This window comes from Armigeres subalbatus, chromosome 2, assembly GCF_024139115.2.
Source record: "Armigeres subalbatus isolate Guangzhou_Male chromosome 2, GZ_Asu_2, whole genome shotgun sequence".
NCBI classification, from domain to species: Eukaryota; Metazoa; Arthropoda; class Insecta; order Diptera; family Culicidae; genus Armigeres; species Armigeres subalbatus.
The window spans coordinates 178,388,361-178,410,301 of NC_085140.1; the positions used below are offsets into that span (position 1 = coordinate 178,388,361).

The 21,941-nt window shown below is 37.6% G+C and overlaps 3 protein-coding genes across 9 annotated transcripts in view; 2 read left to right on the forward strand and 1 right to left on the reverse strand.

Moving 5' to 3' along the window:
- Nucleotides 1-21,941, forward strand: part of LOC134211297 (protein disabled) — a 313,162-nt gene that overhangs the window by 69,587 nt on the left and 221,634 nt on the right. The gene's annotated exons all lie outside the window — the stretch shown is intronic.
- LOC134211299 (LIM and SH3 domain protein Lasp) overlaps nt 3,579-21,941 on the reverse strand; it is a 185,629-nt gene continuing 167,266 nt past the window's right edge. The window contains exons 5-7 of one of the 2 annotated variants that reach the window (XM_062688036.1): nt 20,090-21,004; nt 11,914-12,233; nt 3,579-4,980 (exon numbers count right to left, since the gene is read on the reverse strand). In XM_062688036.1, the coding sequence (XP_062544020.1) occupies nt 4,801-4,980; nt 11,914-12,233; nt 20,090-21,004 (1,415 nt within the window). In that variant the 3' untranslated portion in view covers nt 3,579-4,800. The remainder of the gene's footprint in view (nt 4,981-11,913; nt 12,234-20,089; nt 21,005-21,941) is intronic. The other variant, XM_062688037.1, reaches the window with a different exon arrangement.
- Nucleotides 10,668-11,897, forward strand: LOC134211305 (keratin-associated protein 9-1-like). Its single transcript, XM_062688047.1, has 3 exons — nt 10,668-11,099; nt 11,160-11,354; nt 11,419-11,897. Exons 1-3 carry the CDS (start codon nt 11,009-11,011, stop codon nt 11,871-11,873), a joined length of 741 nt encoding a protein of 246 aa, XP_062544031.1. The 5' UTR covers nt 10,668-11,008; the 3' UTR covers nt 11,874-11,897.

Consider the following 21,941-nt stretch of genomic DNA (forward strand, 5'->3'; position numbering starts at 1 on the left):
GCAATTAGGGTTAAGGCAGGCATTTTCGTCTTATCGTCATAGTCTCAAATATCAATAAAATAGAAGCTTTTTTGCTAAATTCATCCGTACCCAAACGTAAGCTTAGGCGAAACGTTCTGCTATAGTGGAGTTCTAGCAAAATGACGTTGCTTTCATTGATTTTAGCCCCTATGACGATGGACGGAAATACCTGCCGTGTCCCTATCACACGCCTTACTTGTCAGACGTTATTCACCTTTTGTGACGCAAGATGGTGTGCATGTGCTGTCTGATGTCTGCTGTCTAATATATTGGAATTCACGAAGTGGACTATATTGTTAATATACTATATTTGGATGAAGAAAGGCATACTTGCTGAGAATGAATTATGAATCATCCTTAGGATGCTCATCTTGCCCTGTTGTACCATACCAACAATTAGGCTTGTCGCCCTTTTGTAGATGGGAAAGGGACAAACGATATCTCGGTCGGTGGAAATGTATCGATATTCTTATTTAAAAAAAAAATACGTCTGCGCCAAATTGTAACATGCAAGTTTTCCATTTTCTATCAAAAAAGATCGATGTACATATAGGGGAAATCGCCAAATGTTGAACGGCTAATTTTTTCGCCTATTATTGAACGCCCATAAGAAATGCACGTGCGTTCAACAATAGGTAAGAAAGTTAGCAGTTCAACATTTGGCGATTTCCCCTACTACTCTTCAACACCATTTTTGTAAATTGGTGATTACATCACTTTTTCAAATTACGACAGAGCTGCACAAGACTCGTTTAAGCCCTGGTGGATGAATTCGATTGCTATCCAGTCTAGGATTTTCGTGATGAGATGCACAATTCCCCTGAGGATAAACATAGTCAAAATGATCAAGATGGTCTAGGAATAAACTTAGGACGTGCTTGCAAAAAACAGACAAGCTGCTGAGAAGGACGGAATCACGGTTGAAATTCTCAAACACGATGTACAAATCAATCGATACAAAATCAGTATTAGAAACGCCAATATCTGTACGCCTAGGTTTTTTCTACGCGGTTCGAATTCATCACCTTTCTCGGTTAAGCTGAACTTTCACAGCTATTTAAATACTGAATTTTCTTTGATTTTTTGAGATTTTTTTTTCGCGGAGGTAACTTATCGACACTAAAGGTGACTAAAGGTCATAATAGACTAAGCTTGGACAGTTCAAGCGGGTGCGATGATCACCTCTACGATGTCGATAGAGAAGAGGTGAATCAATCAGCAAGAACAGCAATTAGATTACGATAGGTCTCCAGTTAGCCTTGCGAGCAAAGGAGTAGCATTGCACATCCGGAGATCGCGAGTTCGATTCTCGGTTCGGTCTAGGATGTTTTCGGGTGAAAACATTCTCCATTCCCTGGGCATAGTGTATCCATTGTACTTGCCAAACAAGATATACATACTCATGCAATGGCGGGCATAGATAAACTTTCAGTTGATAATGGCCAATAAAATACTAAGTTGGAAAGCAGGCGAAGTTCCAGTTGTAATGTAGAGCCATAGAAGAAGAAGAAGTGTTAGTATGGCTATACTATGATTAAGGGGAGTAGGCAGTATCGACGAAAGTTTTAGTAAACAGCTGGTTGCAATAAAAGTAATCAGTCAGCATAATGTTATGGAACTGCATTTAATATATGGTCGTATGATCTGTTCGGCCGAGCGATATTTTCGGCCATATGAATTTTTTCGCGGAATGATCTGTACCGCTAAATACCATTTTTGGCCGAATGATTTGTTCAGCAAAACGACATTTTCAGCCGACTGATCTGTTCAATAAATCCTTTCTTTCGGCCGAATGACTTGTTTGGCTTCTTCGCCAAACATCTTCTTGGCCGATTGAAACTAGTTTTATGCCTCAAAACCGTTTCGGCTAAATAAAGTTCGGCTAGATTACTCTTGACCTACCGTGTTATTTGGCCAAATTGCATTGGCCGAATAACATATTTGGCCGAGACATTCTGACAGATCATTCCTCCTTATGTATTTCGTAGAAAAAAGTTGAAGATTGATATGGCCTGAAGGTATCCAGATATATATTCCCAGCTGGTGCCGCGGAATCGATTCTGGGTTCCCAAAACTGATCAAGGTTCAAAAGGGATTGCCAAATACCACGTGGACAGGTTTTGATCAATTGCAGATACCACCCTCTCCCAGCAGCGTGAACAATTACTCATATAAAAATTCCAAAATTTGTATGAGCCGTGGATATTCGTCATACTTCCCCTCCCCATAAGCTGTCAATGTGCCCAAAACTGACCAACAAGGTTAAAAAAAGATCAGAGGCAAACATATGCTTGTAATTCTCACGATATGATTTTGTCTTCAAAACTACTCCCGTTGTGTTCCGAATTTTCCCGGACATAGCCAAAGGCAGCCTCAATATCTAAAAATTACACTCCTACATTTTTCTCGTGAAGACTCACGAAGTTTGATATGTTGCATTAGACTGGCCCAGCTTGGTATGGGGAGAAAAAAATGTCATCGAATTTCACGGGGCACCCCCCAGGATTGTGTCTTTGGGTGAGAAAATCAATCTCTCAAAATTTCAGCTCAATCGCTTATTGCATAAGCTGGCGCATTTATTTGAAGTTTGTATAAGGATTTTCGCCAAAATATGTAGGAAAATACACCTCCGACACTCATTCGATTTGGAAATTGGTTCTGATTGCTCGATTGAGCTCAGAATTGCAAAAAGGGCAGTTGGTATGTTACAGAACAATTTCACAGAACGTTGTACGATGATTAAATGAACTTTTACTTAGCTTTCGGCTGATTTATTGGGAGCTGAATTGTGTATTTTTGGATTTATTGATTAATGCGTATCAGTTGAAAGCTATAAAACAGCTCATTCATCCAATTCATCTGTGAAATTGTTCTGTAGCATACTAACTGCAGTTTTTGCAATTCTGAGCTCGTATGAGTGACGGAGATGTATTTTCCTATATATCCCCGAAAATCCCCAAACAAACTTCAAATCAAATGAAGCTGGCTCAATGCAACAAGCGATTGAGCTGAAATTTTGAGAGATTGATTTTCTCACCCAGGGTCATCCTACTTTGAGATTGATTCATTTTTTTTTTATTGATTCATAATTTCCGGTTTTTCTCTGAAAATTAAAAAAACGGTCAAAAATTAAATGAATAAGAGCAAAACTATCATAAAAATGCCTGAGGTGAACCTCAGGGCTGAAAACCTCAATAAAAAAGAAAAAAAAATATCAAGATTTGGGTGGGCAAAACAGGTTCGGGATACAAAGATTAAAACTTCCTCCATAATATATGAAAGAGCAGTAAAAATGGATTTTTTTAAATTCCTACAATTGCATCAAAAGTGATGGAAATCCAAATGGGACTGATTTGCAAGTACCGACAGCTTAGGTCCAGCAACTTAACAAATTTAGAAAATCGTCCTGTATGTAAAGAACCCTAATTCTTTTGGTAGCCGGTTAAAGAAGGCCGAAAAGCCTCCGGAGTTTTCGGGCACAAGGTGTTGTGTACAACACTTGGTGGTAAACATGACTTGTTGCAGGATTTCTCTATCTTATTTCCAGCAGTAAATACTTATTTGCCTTTATAATTTGATTTTTGCTCCACTTCCTGGTCTATACATCACTATCGATAGTGTTATGTAACATTTCTATTTGCTTCATTATTCTAACAGTAGCACTTGTATATGTGTTGCTTATTGACTTGGATTTGTGTTATAAATTAATTTGTTTTATAGAACGTTAAAATATGCTCAATTATGTAAATGTACGCAGTTAATTTGCAAGTGTTGTTTGTGGAACGTTTAATTGACACGTAAAACTTTCTTATTTTCTGGTTGTAGTTGTGTTGTTGCGTAACAAGGAAAACCGTTAGTTGTAATAATTGAGATGACACTCATTGTTAATAACATAAAACAAAAACACCGAACTTCATAAATGTGGTTTTGTGAATATTTTATTACTGGTTTTAAAGCTACGCCAATTCATGTGAAAGAAACCGGCACAAAGGGTTATATTCCCGAATACACATTCGTCTATCACAGAACCTGTATACAACAAACGGAAGCTCAAACTGTTTTTTTTTTCTAATCGTAGAACAATTTTGATTTCTAGAAAAAGGTTCCTATCCTAGTTTGTAAAAATTGCATCCAAAGTCGTTTCTCCGGTAAAGGGGGTTCTCAATTGTAGCTGAAAAAAGGCACGGTACTACTAAGTCTTCTGTTATGTACACCCAATCAAATGTATGGTGTCTTCCGGATCTCCTAGAGCGAATACGCATAAAGTTTAAACATTTTTGTTTCCTATTGATTCATATTATTACAAAATAAGCTGCGAATGTTTACAGTTTCGATAAATGCTACACATAATAGGTCATTTCTAAGATACTAAATAGATTGCCTTATATGCCGCCTACGTATTATATATATACGTTCGATTCAGCACCATTTGCCGAATGACTTCTTCCATTTGGAAATGTTTTGGGAAAATAACACAAATATCAAAGGAATAACAAAAATAATATTAAAAACATACAATTTGCTTCTCTGCACGCATTTTCCCAAGATTTGTAAAGTATATCAAATAGTAAATTTAAATTAGATGAATTACTTTATACACTAGACAAGGAAACTACGATTGGTAATTCTTTTCGCTTCTTCGTCGTTCTGATTCTTCTTTTGCTGGTGCCTTGTTTTCAAAACGTTGCACTTACCTTTCTAATCTCGATTATTTCCGACGATTGTGGTATCTTGCATGATTTTTTTTCGATTTTGATATTGTGACACACTCTGAATTCCTTATATCTTGACCAGTTCAACGTAGTTCGCTGGCAGCATTCCCGTTAGTCCAGTCCGCTCGACACGTCCGGTCATCCAGCCGGAGTCGATCGAATTGACCTCAATGATCAGGTCGCCCTCTGTGAAGCCAACCTCGTCGCTATCCTGCGCCTCGTAGTCGTACAAGGCACGGTAGACTCGCTGAAAATAAAAAGGAAGAATATTTTTTAAATAGAAAGTTTGTTTATAAAGGCTTTTAGCTAGAAGATATAAACAATTTAATTTCGAGATCGCATCGTGCTTTCGTGCTGTGCGGTTCCTTTCTATCTTTGCAGAAGGAAGTTTTTAATACTACCCGAAGCAATTTTAATTTCAACAGTGCTTCTCAGCGCTATTTGTACCCACTGATCCCGTTACGATCTTTGCAAGGACCCGTGCCTTCGTTCTACATTGGACCAGTTTGCGGAAGTAAAATTCCGACAAGCGGTGGTAATCTTGCAGGGACACCGTTCTGGGAAAAAGCCTCTTAGACGGTCACGTCTCCATGCTCAGCAATGAGCATTAATAAAAACAAGAGGAAGGGTGAGTCTCTGAACTCTCCACTTCCTTCTAAGAAACAAGGTTTCAAGACCGTCCTGCCAAAGCGCGGAAAAAATAGAAGCTGGAGACTTCGGATATTCCTTCTAACTCTAACATTGAAAATAATTCTTCTCCTATCGAACTGAGCAATCAGTTCAAAATGATTCATGACGAAATTGAGCAAATCGAATCTACATCTAGCCCAGGTGATTCGATCCATTCGAAAAAGCAAAGGTTTCCGCCAATTGTGGTATCTGTTGCCGAGTTTTCTGGCTTTAGGAATAAGATTTGAGTAACCTTCAGGGGATCAAGATTGGTATCAAATTTACTCAAAAAATTGTCATTGGACTTCGTTTTAATGGATCTAAATAATTACAATTTTAAATTGGAATGCCCGCTCTTTAAAGAGTAAGGAAGATGAATTATTCAACTTCCTATCAGTTCATAATGTGCACATTGCCATTATAACTGAAACATATTTAAAACCTGGGCTCTTCATCAAAAGAGATCCAAATTATTTTATTTACCGTAATGATCGTCTTGACAGGGCCTATGGTGGGGTCGCCATTGTAATTAACAGACGTATCAAACATAAATTATTTTCTTTTTTGAAACCAAAGTTTTCGAAAACTTGGGAGTTTCTGTTGAAACAATTTTTTTACAATCCTCTTTAATTGCTGCCTACTTGCCCTTCCAGTGCAATGGGCAGCAAAGGAATTTGTTGAGAGCTGATCTTCAAATTCTAACTCGCAACAAATCCAAATTTTTCATAATTGGTGACTTCAATGCCAAACACCGTTCATGTAATAATGCACAAAGCAATTCTAATGGTAAAATTTTATTTAAAGATTGTTCTTCGGGATATTATACTATTCAATAAACTAATGGACCATCTTGTATTTCTTCCAGTCGAAATCTCTCTACAATTGATTTAGTTTTAACAGATTCAAGTCAGCTGTGTGGCCAATTGGTAACTCATACTGACTTTGACTCTGATCACCTTCCTGTGACGTTTGAAATCTCACAAGAAGCCATTTATAATTTCAATCAGCTCTACTTTTAATTATCATAGAGCTGATTGGGATTTATATAAAACATATATCGATAGGAATTTTGATGTTGATATTCCTCTCGATACCAAAAGTGATATTGATAATGCTCTCGTATCTTTGACAAATTTACTTGTCGAAGCAAGAGGCATTGCAATTCCTAAATGTGACATTTAATTCAACTCCATTATTATCAGAGGCGACTCGTCCATATGTTCTACCTGTTCATGGAACAGGTAACCATTTAGTTCAGAAGTAGGAAAGTTAATGTCCTTACAATTAATTTCTTTGCAATTATTTATTAGGGCAAATAATTACTCAGTGAAATTTTAAACAAAGTTTCACGTAATGTTTCCAATGATGGTTTAATATCTAACGAAACAAAATATTGCGTAGACAGATCAACTCAGACAAGATCAGTTAAATATGTGTTTCTCCGACGAATAACAGCACACCACATCACATAGAAAGCTTTTGCCAGTCGTACGATTCATAAAGAACCAACAGCAGCGCTGGCAGAAGTAAAATTTAAAGCCTGCGTCATGACGAAAGTTTTGAAATAATTTCCTCCTTGGTATCTATGCGCACTCGTTCTCCGCGCGCGTAGAACCAGCGTGAGTGTTGCCAGCTTTCTTCGTTTCGTCTCATCATCCTCTTTCGCATGCAACGCAGGCACGTTTAGATGAATGTTGTGCGTGCTATGTGCGCAGGAGTCCAACCCGTTCGACGCGCTGCGAGAACAACCAACGACGCGACGTATCTTCGGTTAGACTCGGTCGGAGTGTCGGGCTGTGCTTTGCCGAAAGGCGCTAGAGATGTCGTAAAATCCTGATTAATCGATTAGTTACTAATCGATTACTCTTGATTCTTGTCGATTATTGAATCGATTAATCATTGTATAGTAATCGATTCAAAATTAATCGATTATCACAACGATGAATCGATTAATCGAAATAATCAATTAATTTTCGACATCCTTATGATGTCGTAAAATTCTGATTAATCGATTAGTAACTAATCGATTACTCACGATTCCTCTCGATTATTGAATCGATTAATCGTTGGGTAATAATCGATTCAAAATTAATCGATTATCACAACGATGAATCGATTAATCGAAGTAATCGATTAATTTGCGACATCTCTAGGCGCACCGCGATCGCACACGCTTTCGTTTATACTTCGATGATTGAGAACGGTTTGTTTTTTTCTCCTGATGATTATGCATCATAAACAATTCAGTATCAAGAACAATATTAAATTAATGTTTGAGTTTTTAAAAAGAAAATATTATAAAATTGAATTATTTAATAATGTTTTATTTTTTCCAAATAATCAAAATCAATCAACATAGAAAAAAATGTTTTCACTAAATTTGAAAAAACAAATAACTCTAAAACATTTCAATCTGGGGTCGCATCAAATGATGATACTAATAATGGTTAATTACATTTCCTTCATAACAACAAAATATGTGAGAGTTTTTAAATGCTAGGGGCGATGGGTCCTGCGCAACCGAATGGTGGAAAGAGCCGATTTGAAAGATCTCTATTCTGAGCAATATCCAGTTATCGTCAACTGTTACCAAGTTAGATTTCGGACGAATTGGGAGAGTTTTAAATTTTAAATGCATCTTAATTTGAAACATTTTTAGAACAAAAGAGATTAATTTAGTAGGGAGATTAAGAAGCTGTTTATTGTTTTATAAATCCTTTCTGTTTAAATTGTTTTTTTCTAATGTTTGGTTACGTTGTACAAGAAAAGGTTATAATATTAGATCAAATACACAACTTTCATTCGAAACCTCAGCTTGATGTATATTTTTTTAGCAGGCTGGTAGAACAGGTGTACCAAAAGTTCACGAGACGCCCCTGATTATTATTGACGACGATCTTTAGCTACTGATCCGTGTTAAAAATGAAAGGCGAAGGCATCGCGATCTCGCATTGAAAGTTATTTGGCGAGATTTGCAAAATGAAATTAAAAAACGTTTCGCTATTATGAGAAATACCAACTTTGAGAATGATGTCTCGAAATTGGATCCCAGTTCGAAACCCTTTTGGAAATTAACGAAGATTCTTAAAATACCTCAAAAGCCAATTCCAACGCCTTAAGAGGGAAATAATTTTTTTTAAACGAATGGCGAAAAAGCTCAAAAACTTGCTCAGCAGTTCGAGAGTGCCCATAATTTAAGTCTAGGTCGCATTAGTCCAATTGAGGATCAGGTTATACGGAGCTTCGAAGACATTCTCAATCAAGATAATGTTTTTGACCCTTCGATGGGAATTAATTTAGATGAAGTGAGATCTATTACTAGATAATTTAAAAATATACTTATCATAAAACTTCCTGAGAGCTCTTTATCCTTTTTGGGTAATTTATTTGACAAATGTTTTCAATTGGCATACTTCCCAGATAAATGGAAAAACGCTAAAGTTGTTCCAATTATGAAGCCGGACAAAAATCCGGACAAAGGCTTCTAGTTATCGCCCAATCAGTTTGCTTTCTTCAATAAGCAAACTCTTTGAAAAGATTATTTTAAATAGAATGATGGTTCATATTAATGACAATTCTATTTTTGCTGATGAGCAATTTGGTTTTCGCCATGGGCATTCAACCTCTCATCTGTTATTAAGAGTTACGAATTTATTTCGACTCAACAAATCTGAAGGGTATTCAACTAGAGTTACTCGTCTTGATATAGAGAAAGCATTTGACAGTGTTTGGCATGAAGGTTTGATTGTAAAATTGATGAATTTGAAATTTTCCTCTGTACATTATTAAACTGATCCAAAATTATTTATCAGATCGCGCACTGCAGGTAAACTATCAAAATTCGAAATCTGATAGATTACCTGTAGGAGCTGGTGTTCCCCAAGGCAGCATACTGGGGCCCATATTGTAAAACATTTTTACTTCTGATCTACCTGATTTACTACCAGGGTGTCAAAAATCTTTGTTTGCAGATGATATGGGCCTCTCAGCCAAAGGGCGAAGCCTTTGTGTCATTTGAAGTAGATTGTAAAAAAGTTTGGATATTTTCTCCACTTACTTGCAAAAATGGAAAATTTCCCCGAATGCTTCCAAAACTCAGCTTATAATTTTCCCACATAACCCGAGAGCTTCTTATTTGAAACCTTCTAGCAGGCATATTGTCACTATGAATGGGGTTCCAATTAATTGGTCTAGCGAAGCGAAATATTTAGGACTTCTACTAGATCAAAAATTAACTTAAAAATCACATTGAATATAAATAGTATAAATTAGGTTAAGTTTAGTTCAAGTTGAAAACATTGTAATTCCTACATGGTTTAATTCAACCAGAGGAAAAATCCTAACTGCCAGAGGCAATTGAAATGTATTAATAATAACTAAAAATGTATCATAACAAATAAGGATGATATTTTTAAGAAAACTCGGAACACCTAGTCTAGGAGATGAATGCATGTATTAGATAATTAGCAAATGAAATTAGGTAAAAAAAATTGAATAAAGGAAGTCACAATTAGAAACCGCAATTGTATTTTATTTTTTAACTATCAGTAAAAGCATCAAGCATTTATATTTATATTCATAATTGAAAAAAATACCGTAGCGTTCGGTAGTCTCTATGTTTTTAAATTACCAAACTGTACTGTAAATTTCGACAGATCATCACAAAATCAATCTACCGAACAAACTGTAATTGTTTCGTTTACCGTACTGATTACCGAACGTTCAGCGGTTGAAAGTTCGGTTAAAAATTACAGTAGACTGTAACATATTTTAAGTGTGTAGGGAATCACTTTATTGTTTATCCAAGGAGCCAAGAATGTTTCCCACCCGAGAACATGCCAGACTTGACTTCTTCAATTGTAAGATCAGCTCACCCATGCTGAGGGTGGCTGGGTTCGATTCCCGGTGCAGGTCTAGTTTCGGCTTGGAAATTGTCTCGACTTCCCTGGGCATACAAGTATAATCGTGTGCCTCATGATATACGAATGCAAAAATGGTATTTTGGCTTAAAAACCTCGCAGTTAATAACTGTGGAAGTGCTGAATGAACACTGAGCTGCGAGGTGGCAATATCCCAGTAGGGGATGTAATGCCAATAAGAAGAAAAGTTACACTGCTCACTGGACTAACTGGAGACCCCGGATAAACTAGACAATACAAAACAAGATAAGAAGGTTGTATATAATGTGTTGCCAAAATCAAATGAGGCCGGTATGGGTTCTATTGCAGTGCACCCCTATGAATATTTGTAAATTCTATGGCAGCATTTCGTAGCCATGTCTTCTCTATTACACACCCTTTAAGGTTTTGTTTGTAGGTAGTCGTTTTCCTGCGATTGCTGAGCGTTGAATACACCGCATATTATGTTTCAGTTTTTTATTATCAACGCATATCAGCACGTGTTGTTTCGTTTTAGAAGCGATGAAGCCAACAGCGACGATCTATTGCAACTGTTTCAATAATATTTGAATCATTCTCCAATAGTGAAACGTGCTGTATCAATTGTTTGTAATGCGTAACAATAAAACCATTTGTTTGTTAAACACACTGCGCTACCTTATATAGATTAGTTATGATCAACCGCACACGTTTAGTAATCGACTAGCCATGTGGCTGCTATTACTAGTTCTGCCACTGGTCAACCAGTTGGTGGCAGGATATACAACAGTCGAGAATCCACCAACAGCAGCGACTTGTGGTAAATCTTTTCTTAGATAGCATTCTTGATATAATATTATAAAGATCATTTATTTCACAGATAAGTGCGGCGTTAACGAAGAAATTCGTGAAGTTTTACCGTGCTGTGAGCCGACTTGTGATAACGATTGCTCTAGGACGGATTGCGGTAAAAACCCCATTTTTGTCCAGTATTGCGTATGCCAATCCGGGTTTGTTCGACACAATGGAACATGCATTTGTCCTTCACAGTGTCCCGCAACCAAACAACCCACGCGTAAGTTTAGCAAAATACAAAAAATACTTAAAAATCATGGCTAATCGAGGAACGAATTCCCCAGGTTCATGTCCACCGAACGAGGAGCTTCAGCTTACACCACCGTGCTGCGAACCAACCTGTGGAAAAAACTGCTCTAAGGAGTGTCGAGTGGAGCTGGTCAATCAACCGACATGTGTTTGCCTGCCGGGTTACGTACGACACGAGGGCAGCTGTATCAAATCAGATCAGTGTCCAACGTGTGGTCCATACGCGAGGTATAGCGATTGCACGCCCTGCTGCGAATCCACCTGTTCCATGGACTGTTCCGTAGTGCTATGTCTGGCAGGATGTACGGGGCCTCCGACCTGTCTGTGCCAAACGGGGTACGTCAAGCACAACGGGGTTTGCATCAAAAGGGAGCTGTGTCCCAGAGAGGCCACCACAAGTGAGCCGCCAGTATTCAGTGATAAACATAATAGTAATAGTGATGGGGCAGGTGCCCCGTTTGTGAGATACTCAAGAAAAGTGTACAAATGAAAAATAAATAGTTTAGTTATTTATTCAAAATTTTACTTACCACTTTGCCCATTGGTTTCGAGGCTGGGGTCGATGTTGGCGCTCCGTATTGTTGAGGGGGTTGAATATATTGCGATTGCTGCTGCTGTGATTGTTGTTGCTGCTGCTGTTGTTGTAGCTGCGCTTGTCTCTGTTGTTGCTGCTGTTGCTGGTACAGCTGTTGTTGTTGCTGGAGGTGCTGTTGCTGCTGTTGATGAGCTTGCTGCTGGTGATAGATGGCATTTTGCTGTTGTTGTTGGGTTTCTGAAATCGAACCGTAGTACCCATTGACTGGGTCAATGTCGTTGACAGAACCGATTCGTCGATTGTTGTTGGCATTCACTAGATCAAAATTAGAACGATTGAAGGCCGTTGTTAGTGATAAGGGTACGGTTCAGTTTGAATAAAAGATATTTGTCTCTACGAACACTTCTTACTGTGAAATTTATCTAAGTCGCTCATAAAATAGATTTATTTTTGCCTTTCTCGTACAATAAAGTTGTACCGAAAGGCTATCATTTCATTTCAAAATCGAAATTTTGAAAGAAGGCTCGGAGACCCATAATATTATATATCAATCGACTCAGCTCGTTGATAAGATTCGCGGATACAAAGCAAGACCTTCAGCATGGTGCTGGGCATAAAAGTGCCATTGCCTTATCATGACATACAAATGCAAAAATAGTAATCTAGGCTTAGAAACCTCGCAGTTCATTACTGTACAGGTACTAAATGAACACTAAGCTTCGAGGCAGTAATCCCAGTGAGGAATGTAGTGCCTATAAGAAGAAGAAGATGGAGCCAGTTCTAAACTAAACGTTGATGAAACAGTACCAGCCATTGATGAACGGAAGTGAACGGAAGTGAAGGTTGAAAGGACCATAGGTCGAAAAGACAAAACGTCGGACAAAGGTCGAAGGGGACAAAAGGTAGAAAGAGACAATATGTCAAAAGGACTGAAGGTCGAATGGGATAAAAGATCGAAAGGGATAAAAGATCAAAAAGGTTTGTTTAAAGCACAAAGTAAGAACTACGAAGAAAGATGCGAGGAAGACGGACGAAGAAAGAAGCAAGGAAGAAAAAGTTAAATGGGAAAAGGAGGAATGAAAAAAAAAATGAAAAAGAAAAAAATGAAGAAGGAATAAGAAAAAAGGTAAAGAAGTAAGGAAAAAGAAGAAAGAAAAAGGTAAGAGGAAAGAAGGAAGTATGGAGAAGGAAGAAGCAAGTAGAAAGAAGGAAGAAAGAATTACGAAAAAGGAAATAAGGAGATGGAAGAAGAAACAAAAAAGGATAAAGAATGAAGAAGGAAGAAGAAAAACGTAAAAGAAAAATAGAAGAGGGAAGGAGGAGGAATGCAGAAGAATCAAAGAAGAAGGGAGAGAGAAGGGAGAAGGAAGAACTATGATGTAGAAAGAAGATGGAAGAAGGAAAGAGGACGAATGAAGAAGAAAAAATGGAAGAGGAAGAAGAAAGAAGGAAAGAGGAAGAAGGAAGAAGGAAAAAGGACGAAGGAAGAAGGAAATAAGCAGAGAGTAGAAAGAAAGAAATCTTTTTCGACCTTTTGTCCTTTGCGACGTCTTGTCCTTTCGCCCTTTTCGACCATTTGCTCTGTTCGCGTGGTATATGAAGTATGGACACTGTCCATTGTAAAGCCCTTTCCTTTAATTGGCTTTACATCCCCCACTGGATCATTGCCGCCTCGCAGCTTTTACTTAGCACTTCTACAGTTATTGACAGCGAGGTTTTCTTAGCCAAAGTTACCATATATGCATTCGAATATCATATAGGGGAAAAGCTGGTAAAATGAAAAGGGTGGTAAATTGAACAGTTGGCTATATTGAGATTAAAACACTAATTAGGCGTATGTTAACCATGCACAAGTTTTCTTCTAAATAACATAAGGAAGCTGAGCTAATATTTTGGTTTTGAGAACGAGCGAATAGCTATTACTATCCAAAATATCAAACGAAGCCGTAAAAATTGGGTCTGATGTAATTTTTAACCATTTTTCTGTAAGCTTTAATTCTTAATACCTTCATCATAAAATTGGTTCAAACTACAGTGGCAAATAGGATAACCTTCACAAAGATGTTGCAGGGATGAATATTAACATTTTTGGTTTGCATCGTTATAGGAAGAGCTATTTACCACATGGCATGTATGCAGGTAAAATGAACACTTGTATCAAACATACAAATTTATGATAAAAGTTGTGCAATTGTGAAGCGGAAGTTCAAGCAATAAACCATATCAAATAATCAAGATAAAACTTTGAATATCTGAATTTAATTTCAAAATAACTGATATTCCAAATCTTTTTTATTCTTCTTTTTACTATTTTGATAATTAGGAGCTTTTCAAAAGATATACCAGATTTTTCAAAAGGCTCTCGTAATCTGAATTGGTTATATTTATGGTGCTGGAGTTGAAAAAAAAATGAAAATTAAATGTTACAAAGGGTTTTAGAATCGATGTTCATTTTACCACCAGGAAGTGTTCATTTTACCCGCACTATTTTTGAACATGTTGTATATTTCGAAGAAAAACTATGTAAAACGATGTTTATTAGCGAAAACAATGTTCAGTGCAATAAGAATATGAGTTAAATTGTTGGTCTAAGCGGTAAAACTAGCAAGTTATTCTCGTTTTATGATTGAATTCAACGCAGGTCCTTAGCGTGTTCATTTTACCACCTTTTCCCCTATCACGATGATAATTTTATGCCCAGAAAAATCGAGAAAATTTCCAATCCAAAAATTTCCTAGGCCAGACCAGGAATCGAACCCAGCCATCTTCAGCATGGTCTTGCTTTGTAATCGCGCATCTTAAAGCATGGCCAAGGAAGGCGCCTTACATATTTATAGATTCTACGTTGCGCATGAAAAAATCAAGTTCAACAATAAAAAAGCAATGTCTATTTAGCACTGTCTTTCCTAGGTTTTTTAGTAATGCAATGTCCCAGAAATTATTATTATTAGAAATTATTAAAATGACTTGATTATTTAAATGTTTCTAACTATTCTAGCTTTTAACAATTTTTTGATTACGTATAGTTTACTATCTTGTCTACTTTGTGTTGAGTTTGGCAAATTTTATGGAATATAAGTCATGTTCTAGTATTTTTCCTTCACATGGTTTTGAGGTGTTTGCACAACACATTTTCATATGGTTTCTTCAAATTTTGTTATCAATATCCACACTAAATCAATTGCGTATGATCATTAGGCCGTTACATGAGCATGAGCATGAGCATGATGACCGTGCATTTCGTAGTTGCTACTCCGTGATCGACCAGAACAATCGCAATTGCACAGGGAACCAATGGATGGAAGCATGGGATTTTGCTCTTCAACCTCAATGTGCACAGTCCGAGAGGTCTAGTATTTTGGATGATCGATAACGGCGCTGGCCACGTCCTCACGGTCATCGGGGATGGGAAGGTATTGATGATGCAGTCACTCGCCCACTGCAAGCCGAGAACACCTCTGCACTCGCCACGAGTTCCTGCGGAATTTTATTGGTATCTGGGGGTTAGGTTTTATGACAGAGGTTCGTCTTGGTTAACGGGTTGCCAATGTGCTAGTAATGAAAAGGTGTTTGTGTTTTTTATATTCTAATTGGATGCCGAAACGAGCTTTTTTTTTGCTCATTTCGAATTCTAACAGTTACCTGCTAGAACTAATGTTGTAGGTATAGGGATGGAAATGGTATGAAAACCCATTTCCAGTTCTAGCGATTGCTAGAACATGAGAAATATATGAAAAGATAGGAGGGAGGAGGGAAAAGTAGTAGTAGATGGAAACGGTATGAAAACCCATTTCCAGTTCTAGCGATTGCTAGAACATGAGAAATATATGAAAATATAGGAGGGAGGAGGGAAAAGTAGGAGGAATGGAACGGGCCTGGGATTGAACCCATGATCTCCTGCGTATGAGGCAGAAGCGGTAGCCATATGACCACCAAGCCCGTTACATAAATCAATTGCGTATGATCATTAGGCCGTTACAAATATTTAATTAATTTTTTGTCCTACTGGTCACCGAAAGGTCAGGGGGGTGGGATAATAAAAAATAAATATTAAAATGAAAAAAAAATCAAAAAACTCCTCGGATTTGTTAAAGAATGTTTTGAAAAACCTCAAATTTATCCGAATTTTATTTTGTTGTTGATCGGAAAACCCGGACCACCACCCCCCCCCCCCCCCCCCCCCAAATTCTGGCCACACCCCTGACCCGGGTATTACTTTAAAATTATTTATACCTTAATATGTTTGCACTTTTTTAGGTTTAGGTTGGGACTAACATTTCTATACACCTGCAAGATACATTCAACTGATTTAACCTTCCAACGCCCAAGAACACTTATAGATAGGGTATTTTGATTATTTTTTGTAATTTTCAATTGTGCAGATTTTGAAAAGCTTTTGATATCAATCAATAAATAATAAAAACTTCAACGCATGTTTAAATGTGATTTCAAGTTAATTTTCAAAATCCTAAAAATAATGGGAATTGAGTAAATTTTTGTTCCTCCGTGTTTTTGCTCGTATATTTTTAAAAAGTGAAATATTTGTAGTTTAGTATTTTTCCAACCTTACTTACAACTAACCTTATTCAGTAGAAGATACACTATGATATACTCTAAGGGTTTGTCTCATATGGAGAATTAAGCTTAAAAGTGACAGTTTGAAAATTAGCAAATAATCCGGTCATAAGAATGGTACTACCCAGCAATTCCAATAAGACATCAATGCAAAATGATTCGATATCTGTCAAAAGCAATCTTGCTTTGCGAGCAGGGTAGTTCGTTGTCTTTTTTAAGTTTAATTTAAGTTTAATTCTCCAAATGAGACAGACCTTAAAATATTTATCCAACTTTTTAAACGGAAAATAAAAAATTACCAAGAAAATTTAAAAATTGCAATGAGCCAGCATTGAATGAAAAATTTTAAACTCTGTTGGAAAATCAAAAAAGATTCAAGAAATTAGTTCATTAGATTGACAATAAAATTCTAAAAAAACAAAATGTAAAATTGTTGACAACGCGAATTCAAATTTGTTATTGCTCAAAACGTGTTAAGATTGATTTTAGGAAGCAAAATAGAGATTTTGAGCGAAAACAAACATTTGGGTTAATAGCTATACGTTCTTTCCTATCTATTTTTCAAGATACAATCAAATTTTATAACCAAAAATAGAAGCTAAATATTTTCTAAATTTGACGCAACATATTCGGAAATATTGCATCACGTTTATTAAATGGATGTTATCTATAGCAGTGGTGCTCAGCACTTTGGGCGATTTTTTCCTTAATTTTCTTCTCACACAATAAAAATGAGCTTTGACCATACAAATTAGCACTTGGTCGAAAGCTTTCAAATGTATCTATCTGCTGATGGCAATAAAATGGATTTTGGTGTTAAATTCGCTCGGTACGAAACGATCGAAGCCCACGGGCAGTACTGTAATTTTCTTCTTCTTCTTCTTATTGGCATTACATCCCCACACTGGGACAGAGCCGCCTCGCAGCTTAGTGTTCATTAAGCACTTCCACAGTTATTAACTGCGAGGTTTCTAAGCCAGGTTACCATTTTTGCATTCGTATATCATGAGGCTAGCACGATGATACTTTTATGCCCAACCCCAAGGAAATCGAGACAATTTCCAATCCGAAAATTGCCTAGACCGGCACCGGGAATCGAACCCAGCCACCCTCAGCATGGTCTTGCTTTGTAGCCGCGCGTCTTATCGCACGGCTAAGGAGGGCCTGTAATTTTACTTTGGTCAAATCGTACGAAGTGATTTTAACTCCAATAATCGTTTTAATATCCTCAGCTGATAGATATGTTTGATAGCTTTCGTAACTGGTAAGGTGGTAGCTAACTTTTATTGTGTGACAAGTAAATTAAGCGAAAAACGCCCGAAGGTGAGCACCACTGATCTATAGGATGCATCGAAATTTTTATGGACCATGACATGCAGTTTAATTTGCCGACTACTTGTTTGTGCGACTAGAATTTCTGGAACAGTCTATACTAGCGCAATATGCAGCGAATGTGATGCAACCGACCGTATCGCACAGATGAAAAGTGATGCATATCTATCTGACTATCCGTCTGGGATACCTACAGACATTGACATGATTCATTGTAAATGCGGAAGGATGTACGATACTGACACTGTATATGGAATATCACACAGTGAAATGTGGACACAGGTATTTACATTAAACAGCTTCCGCCTACTGGCATCCATGATGGTTGATAGACTGCACTCAAGTATATTGCCAACGTTTGAATTTTTGATGTTTGCTTTTTTTTGCGTGTTGCATTGAAGGGAGAGGGTCGTCGAACCCTGTCGAAAAATATAAAAACCACTGTCGAAATCGATTCCAATAACAATATTGTGCAAAGAAAATTATTTTGAGCTTTTTAGTGGAATGTTTTCACCTGTCATAAGACGAGTTTATACAATCCTATTGAATTCCACCACCTAATTGTATCTTGACAGATACGTATTTCGACCTCAACAGTAAGGCCGTCTTCAGTGTCTCGTACTTGACTCGACTTCTCGAGTCAAGTACGAAAAGTCGAGTCAAGTACGAGACACTGAAGACGGCCTTACTGTTGAGGTCGAAATTCGTATCTGTCAAGATACAATTAGGTGGTGGAATTCAATGAGATTGTATAAACTCGTCTTATGACAGGTGAATATTGTGCAAATATTCCCAACTGTAGGATTTGTGATTACTAAATTATCGATTGTTGCATTTATGTTTAAACATATATCGAAATCGATCTATATACTTCGTTTACTTTTAATTAACGGAGTTAAGTTGAATAACGGAATTACAAATATCAAATAAGTAATACACCAATTATTGAAACCGGTTTGACCGAAAAGAATTTATGATAGTATTATAAAATAATTTATTAGGGATGATTTATAACTTGGTGCTATAACAGAACATTCCGCTGCTACAAACATGGAATAGCATAAAAGCGCTACCATGAGTTATACAATAAAAACGAGGTCACTGTTAAGGTACCATTAGGTGCCGTAACTAAATATTCTGAATCGTGAATAGTTCATGGTCGAATTCCTAGAGAATTGGCTTCAATTAACGGAACAATAATCAACTGGTCAAAGCAAGACATTCTGATGGATGAACGATGTGTTGGTGTGGTGAACACCAAAGAGAAAAATTGTTGGAAAGCTTTTGGCAACATGAGAATTATATCAAATAAGGCCGGAACAAATATTATTTATATTTTTCTGTCACACCCCCTTCGATTTTTTATTGCTTTATTTTATTATTTGAGGAAGGAATTCAAAATTTGATTGGGAAAATAAATAAAATATTGAGCTTTCCCAGGAAATTCTTTAAGAAAACACCCGTAACGCTGGGTAGACACCTTTGCGTGGTGTGTTACGGTGTAAGATCTGCCATGGTCACATTGTCAGCTACAGAGAAATCCTGAGTCCTGACCCAACGAATACCTTCCCCAATATCCAACTCCGTGGTACTTATGAGGGTGTCGCTGAGTCGGGGGCCTCTCATTAAGTAAGTGCTACATCAACACTTCCTTCCCCTCCCAAGTTACGGTGAAGATGGGCGTGGCCAGGAGTAGTAATCCTCATGCTTTTGTGATTTTATCCTAGATTGAAATCAAGGACCACACCCACCTTGATTTCTGATAGCAATCTGAATAAGGATTTCAAAAGAAAAACATGAGTATCACTAGTGTCCAATCTACGAAGTACACCGTAACTATGCTATGCTATGCTTTCCCAGGAAATTCTTTAAGAAAACTGACTTTAAGAAAACTGAAACATTTAATTTTTATCTACCACCCCCTCCGTTATCCAAAGACCAACATGACAAAAGAAAGAATTCATATTTGATCTGGTCTAAAGTGAGATTAAATTCATGTGGCATTGTTTATAAACAAGCTCTCTTTGTACTAACAGAAACCAAATAGGTACTATGCTTTTGTACTATGTTAAGTCATATATGTAATAGGTATAACAAAAAACGGAACGTTTAGCACACGATGAGAGAGGTGCCATGAAATATGTAATACAAACAACATCGATAACTTAAAACAAAAATCTAACATAAATTTTCAACGATAGACAAGCATAATTCATTCAAATAAAATCTAACTAGAATAGTTATGAGTGCTATATTCTACTTACAGTTTCCAGAGCTGAAGATTAAAGTTGCGCTCTGCCTGTTTGGTTGTGGGACATTCCTGGGGCCGTCGGTCAACGGATCGTAGTCAGCAATTTTACCGATGCCAGCACCGTTGTTGATGTTACCATTATTGTATTGGTATTGCTGTTGTTGTGCGTACTGCTGCTGTTGACCGTTGAAGCGAGGCTGCTGAGGGTGTCCATAAACACCATCTCCCTGTTGGTGCTGTTGATGATGCTGCTGTTGTTGCTGCTGCTGCTGCTGCTGCATGTGGTGATAGTTATGGGCAGCACCGTTGCTCCTTTCGTTACCACCACCACCACCCCCACCTACCCCGGCTTGCTGGTTATGGTGGTAATGGCTATTGTAGTTGTTGTTATTGTTCACCATTGCCGCATTAGGGTTCGGTCTTGCGTAGTTATCGTATGGGTCGTAGTACTTTTGGTTATTAGCTACACTTCCCGAAGGAGTTTGCGAGCTTTGCAGCACCGACTGACGCACAATGTCGCTACCATTGCTGCTACTATTGCTATTGTGATGGTAATGGTTGCCTTGCTGCGGTGCAACCTGCTGTTGGTAGGATTGCGGCCTGTAGTTGTTGTTAGCCACTTGATACGCTGCTTGTGATGATTGATAGTTGTTTTGAGCCTGATTCAAATTGTTCAGATTGTGTTTCGTCAGGGTCGAAGTCGGCGTTATTTGAGCCTGCTGGGACACGGCTGCTGTCGGGTTGGTAGCGGCAGTCGCATTGGGACCCATTCCAGAAGAAAGCGACGACGATGACCCAGTCATCGACGTTTGGGAAAGTGGGTGCGATACGGGTGCTACCACCGGTGGTGGGGGAGGAGGTTGGTAGTGGGGCAACGATTCCGCTGCCAATTGCTCGGAAAAGTATTCCGATTCCAACTCGTTGTTGTCTGTTGCATCATGAGTTGGGGTTGAATTGATATTGGAATTGGTGGTGTGATGACGATTGTGTGTGTGTGATGCAGTTGGGTTTCGTAAATGGTTTACACATAACGAACAACGTGATGCATGATGGGAAAAAAGCAAAAAGAAAAGCAAATATTGTAATAAGTGTTAGATATACATCGATTGGTGGTGATAAAATTGGCGAAATTGGGAAGGGCGACAAGCGAGATGTAACATAGATAGCAGTGATTCAAGACCGACAAGTACATTACGCATTCACAAATTGCAGTACATAAACATACAACAAACGCAAAAGCCAGTTTCCAAATAAAACAAATTTTCTATTATTTTTTAGAATAATTTTCATTATCAAAATATACCTACTCCCTATATATCATGGTGATCAAGAAGTGCATGGAGACGCATGAATGCTCACTCTGGTAAATCAAAGGCTTTTTAATTCTAGAAACCCCACTAAAATACACTGGATATCGAAAACCAAAGTCCTAAAGACTCTTTTATTACGTGGGACTATATCTGTGTTTTCTATACCGGGACACACTTTGCAATTGAGGAAAATCGAAAAATGTCACGAAAATATGATAGACTTTACTGCCGTGAATCGCATATTTGTCCCATATGGATAAGAAACCCAGCAGAGATGGGACAGCTATGCGATTCACGGCAGTTTAAACGTTAATATCTCAGCCGTTTTCGATGGATCTTTAATGTTCTTGGACTATTCGATCAAGGAAGAAAAAAAATCTCGTTGAAATAGAATTTTTAAACGCACCAGAGTCGTATCAAAAACAGAATTAGGTATTATTGAGCCAATTTCTCCTGCTCGGGTAGCGCTTACATGACCAAAATGCCTCTTTAGCTTAGAAAGATAAATCTGTTTGTTGGTAAGGCCTGAAGTTGTTTGGCCTAATACACTAGATT

Excerpts from the sequence above, each read along its gene's own strand:
- LOC134211305 (XM_062688047.1), top strand. The coding sequence starts at position 11,009 with ATGTGGCTGCTATTACTAGTTCTGCCACTGGTCAACCAGTTGGTGGCA. Across the intron at positions 11,100-11,159 it reads ACCAACAGCAGCGACTTGTG|ATAAGTGCGGCGTTAACGAA; the intron begins GTAAATCTTTTC and ends TTTATTTCACAG. Across the intron at positions 11,355-11,418 it reads CGCAACCAAACAACCCACGC|GTTCATGTCCACCGAACGAG; the intron begins GTAAGTTTAGCA and ends CGAATTCCCCAG.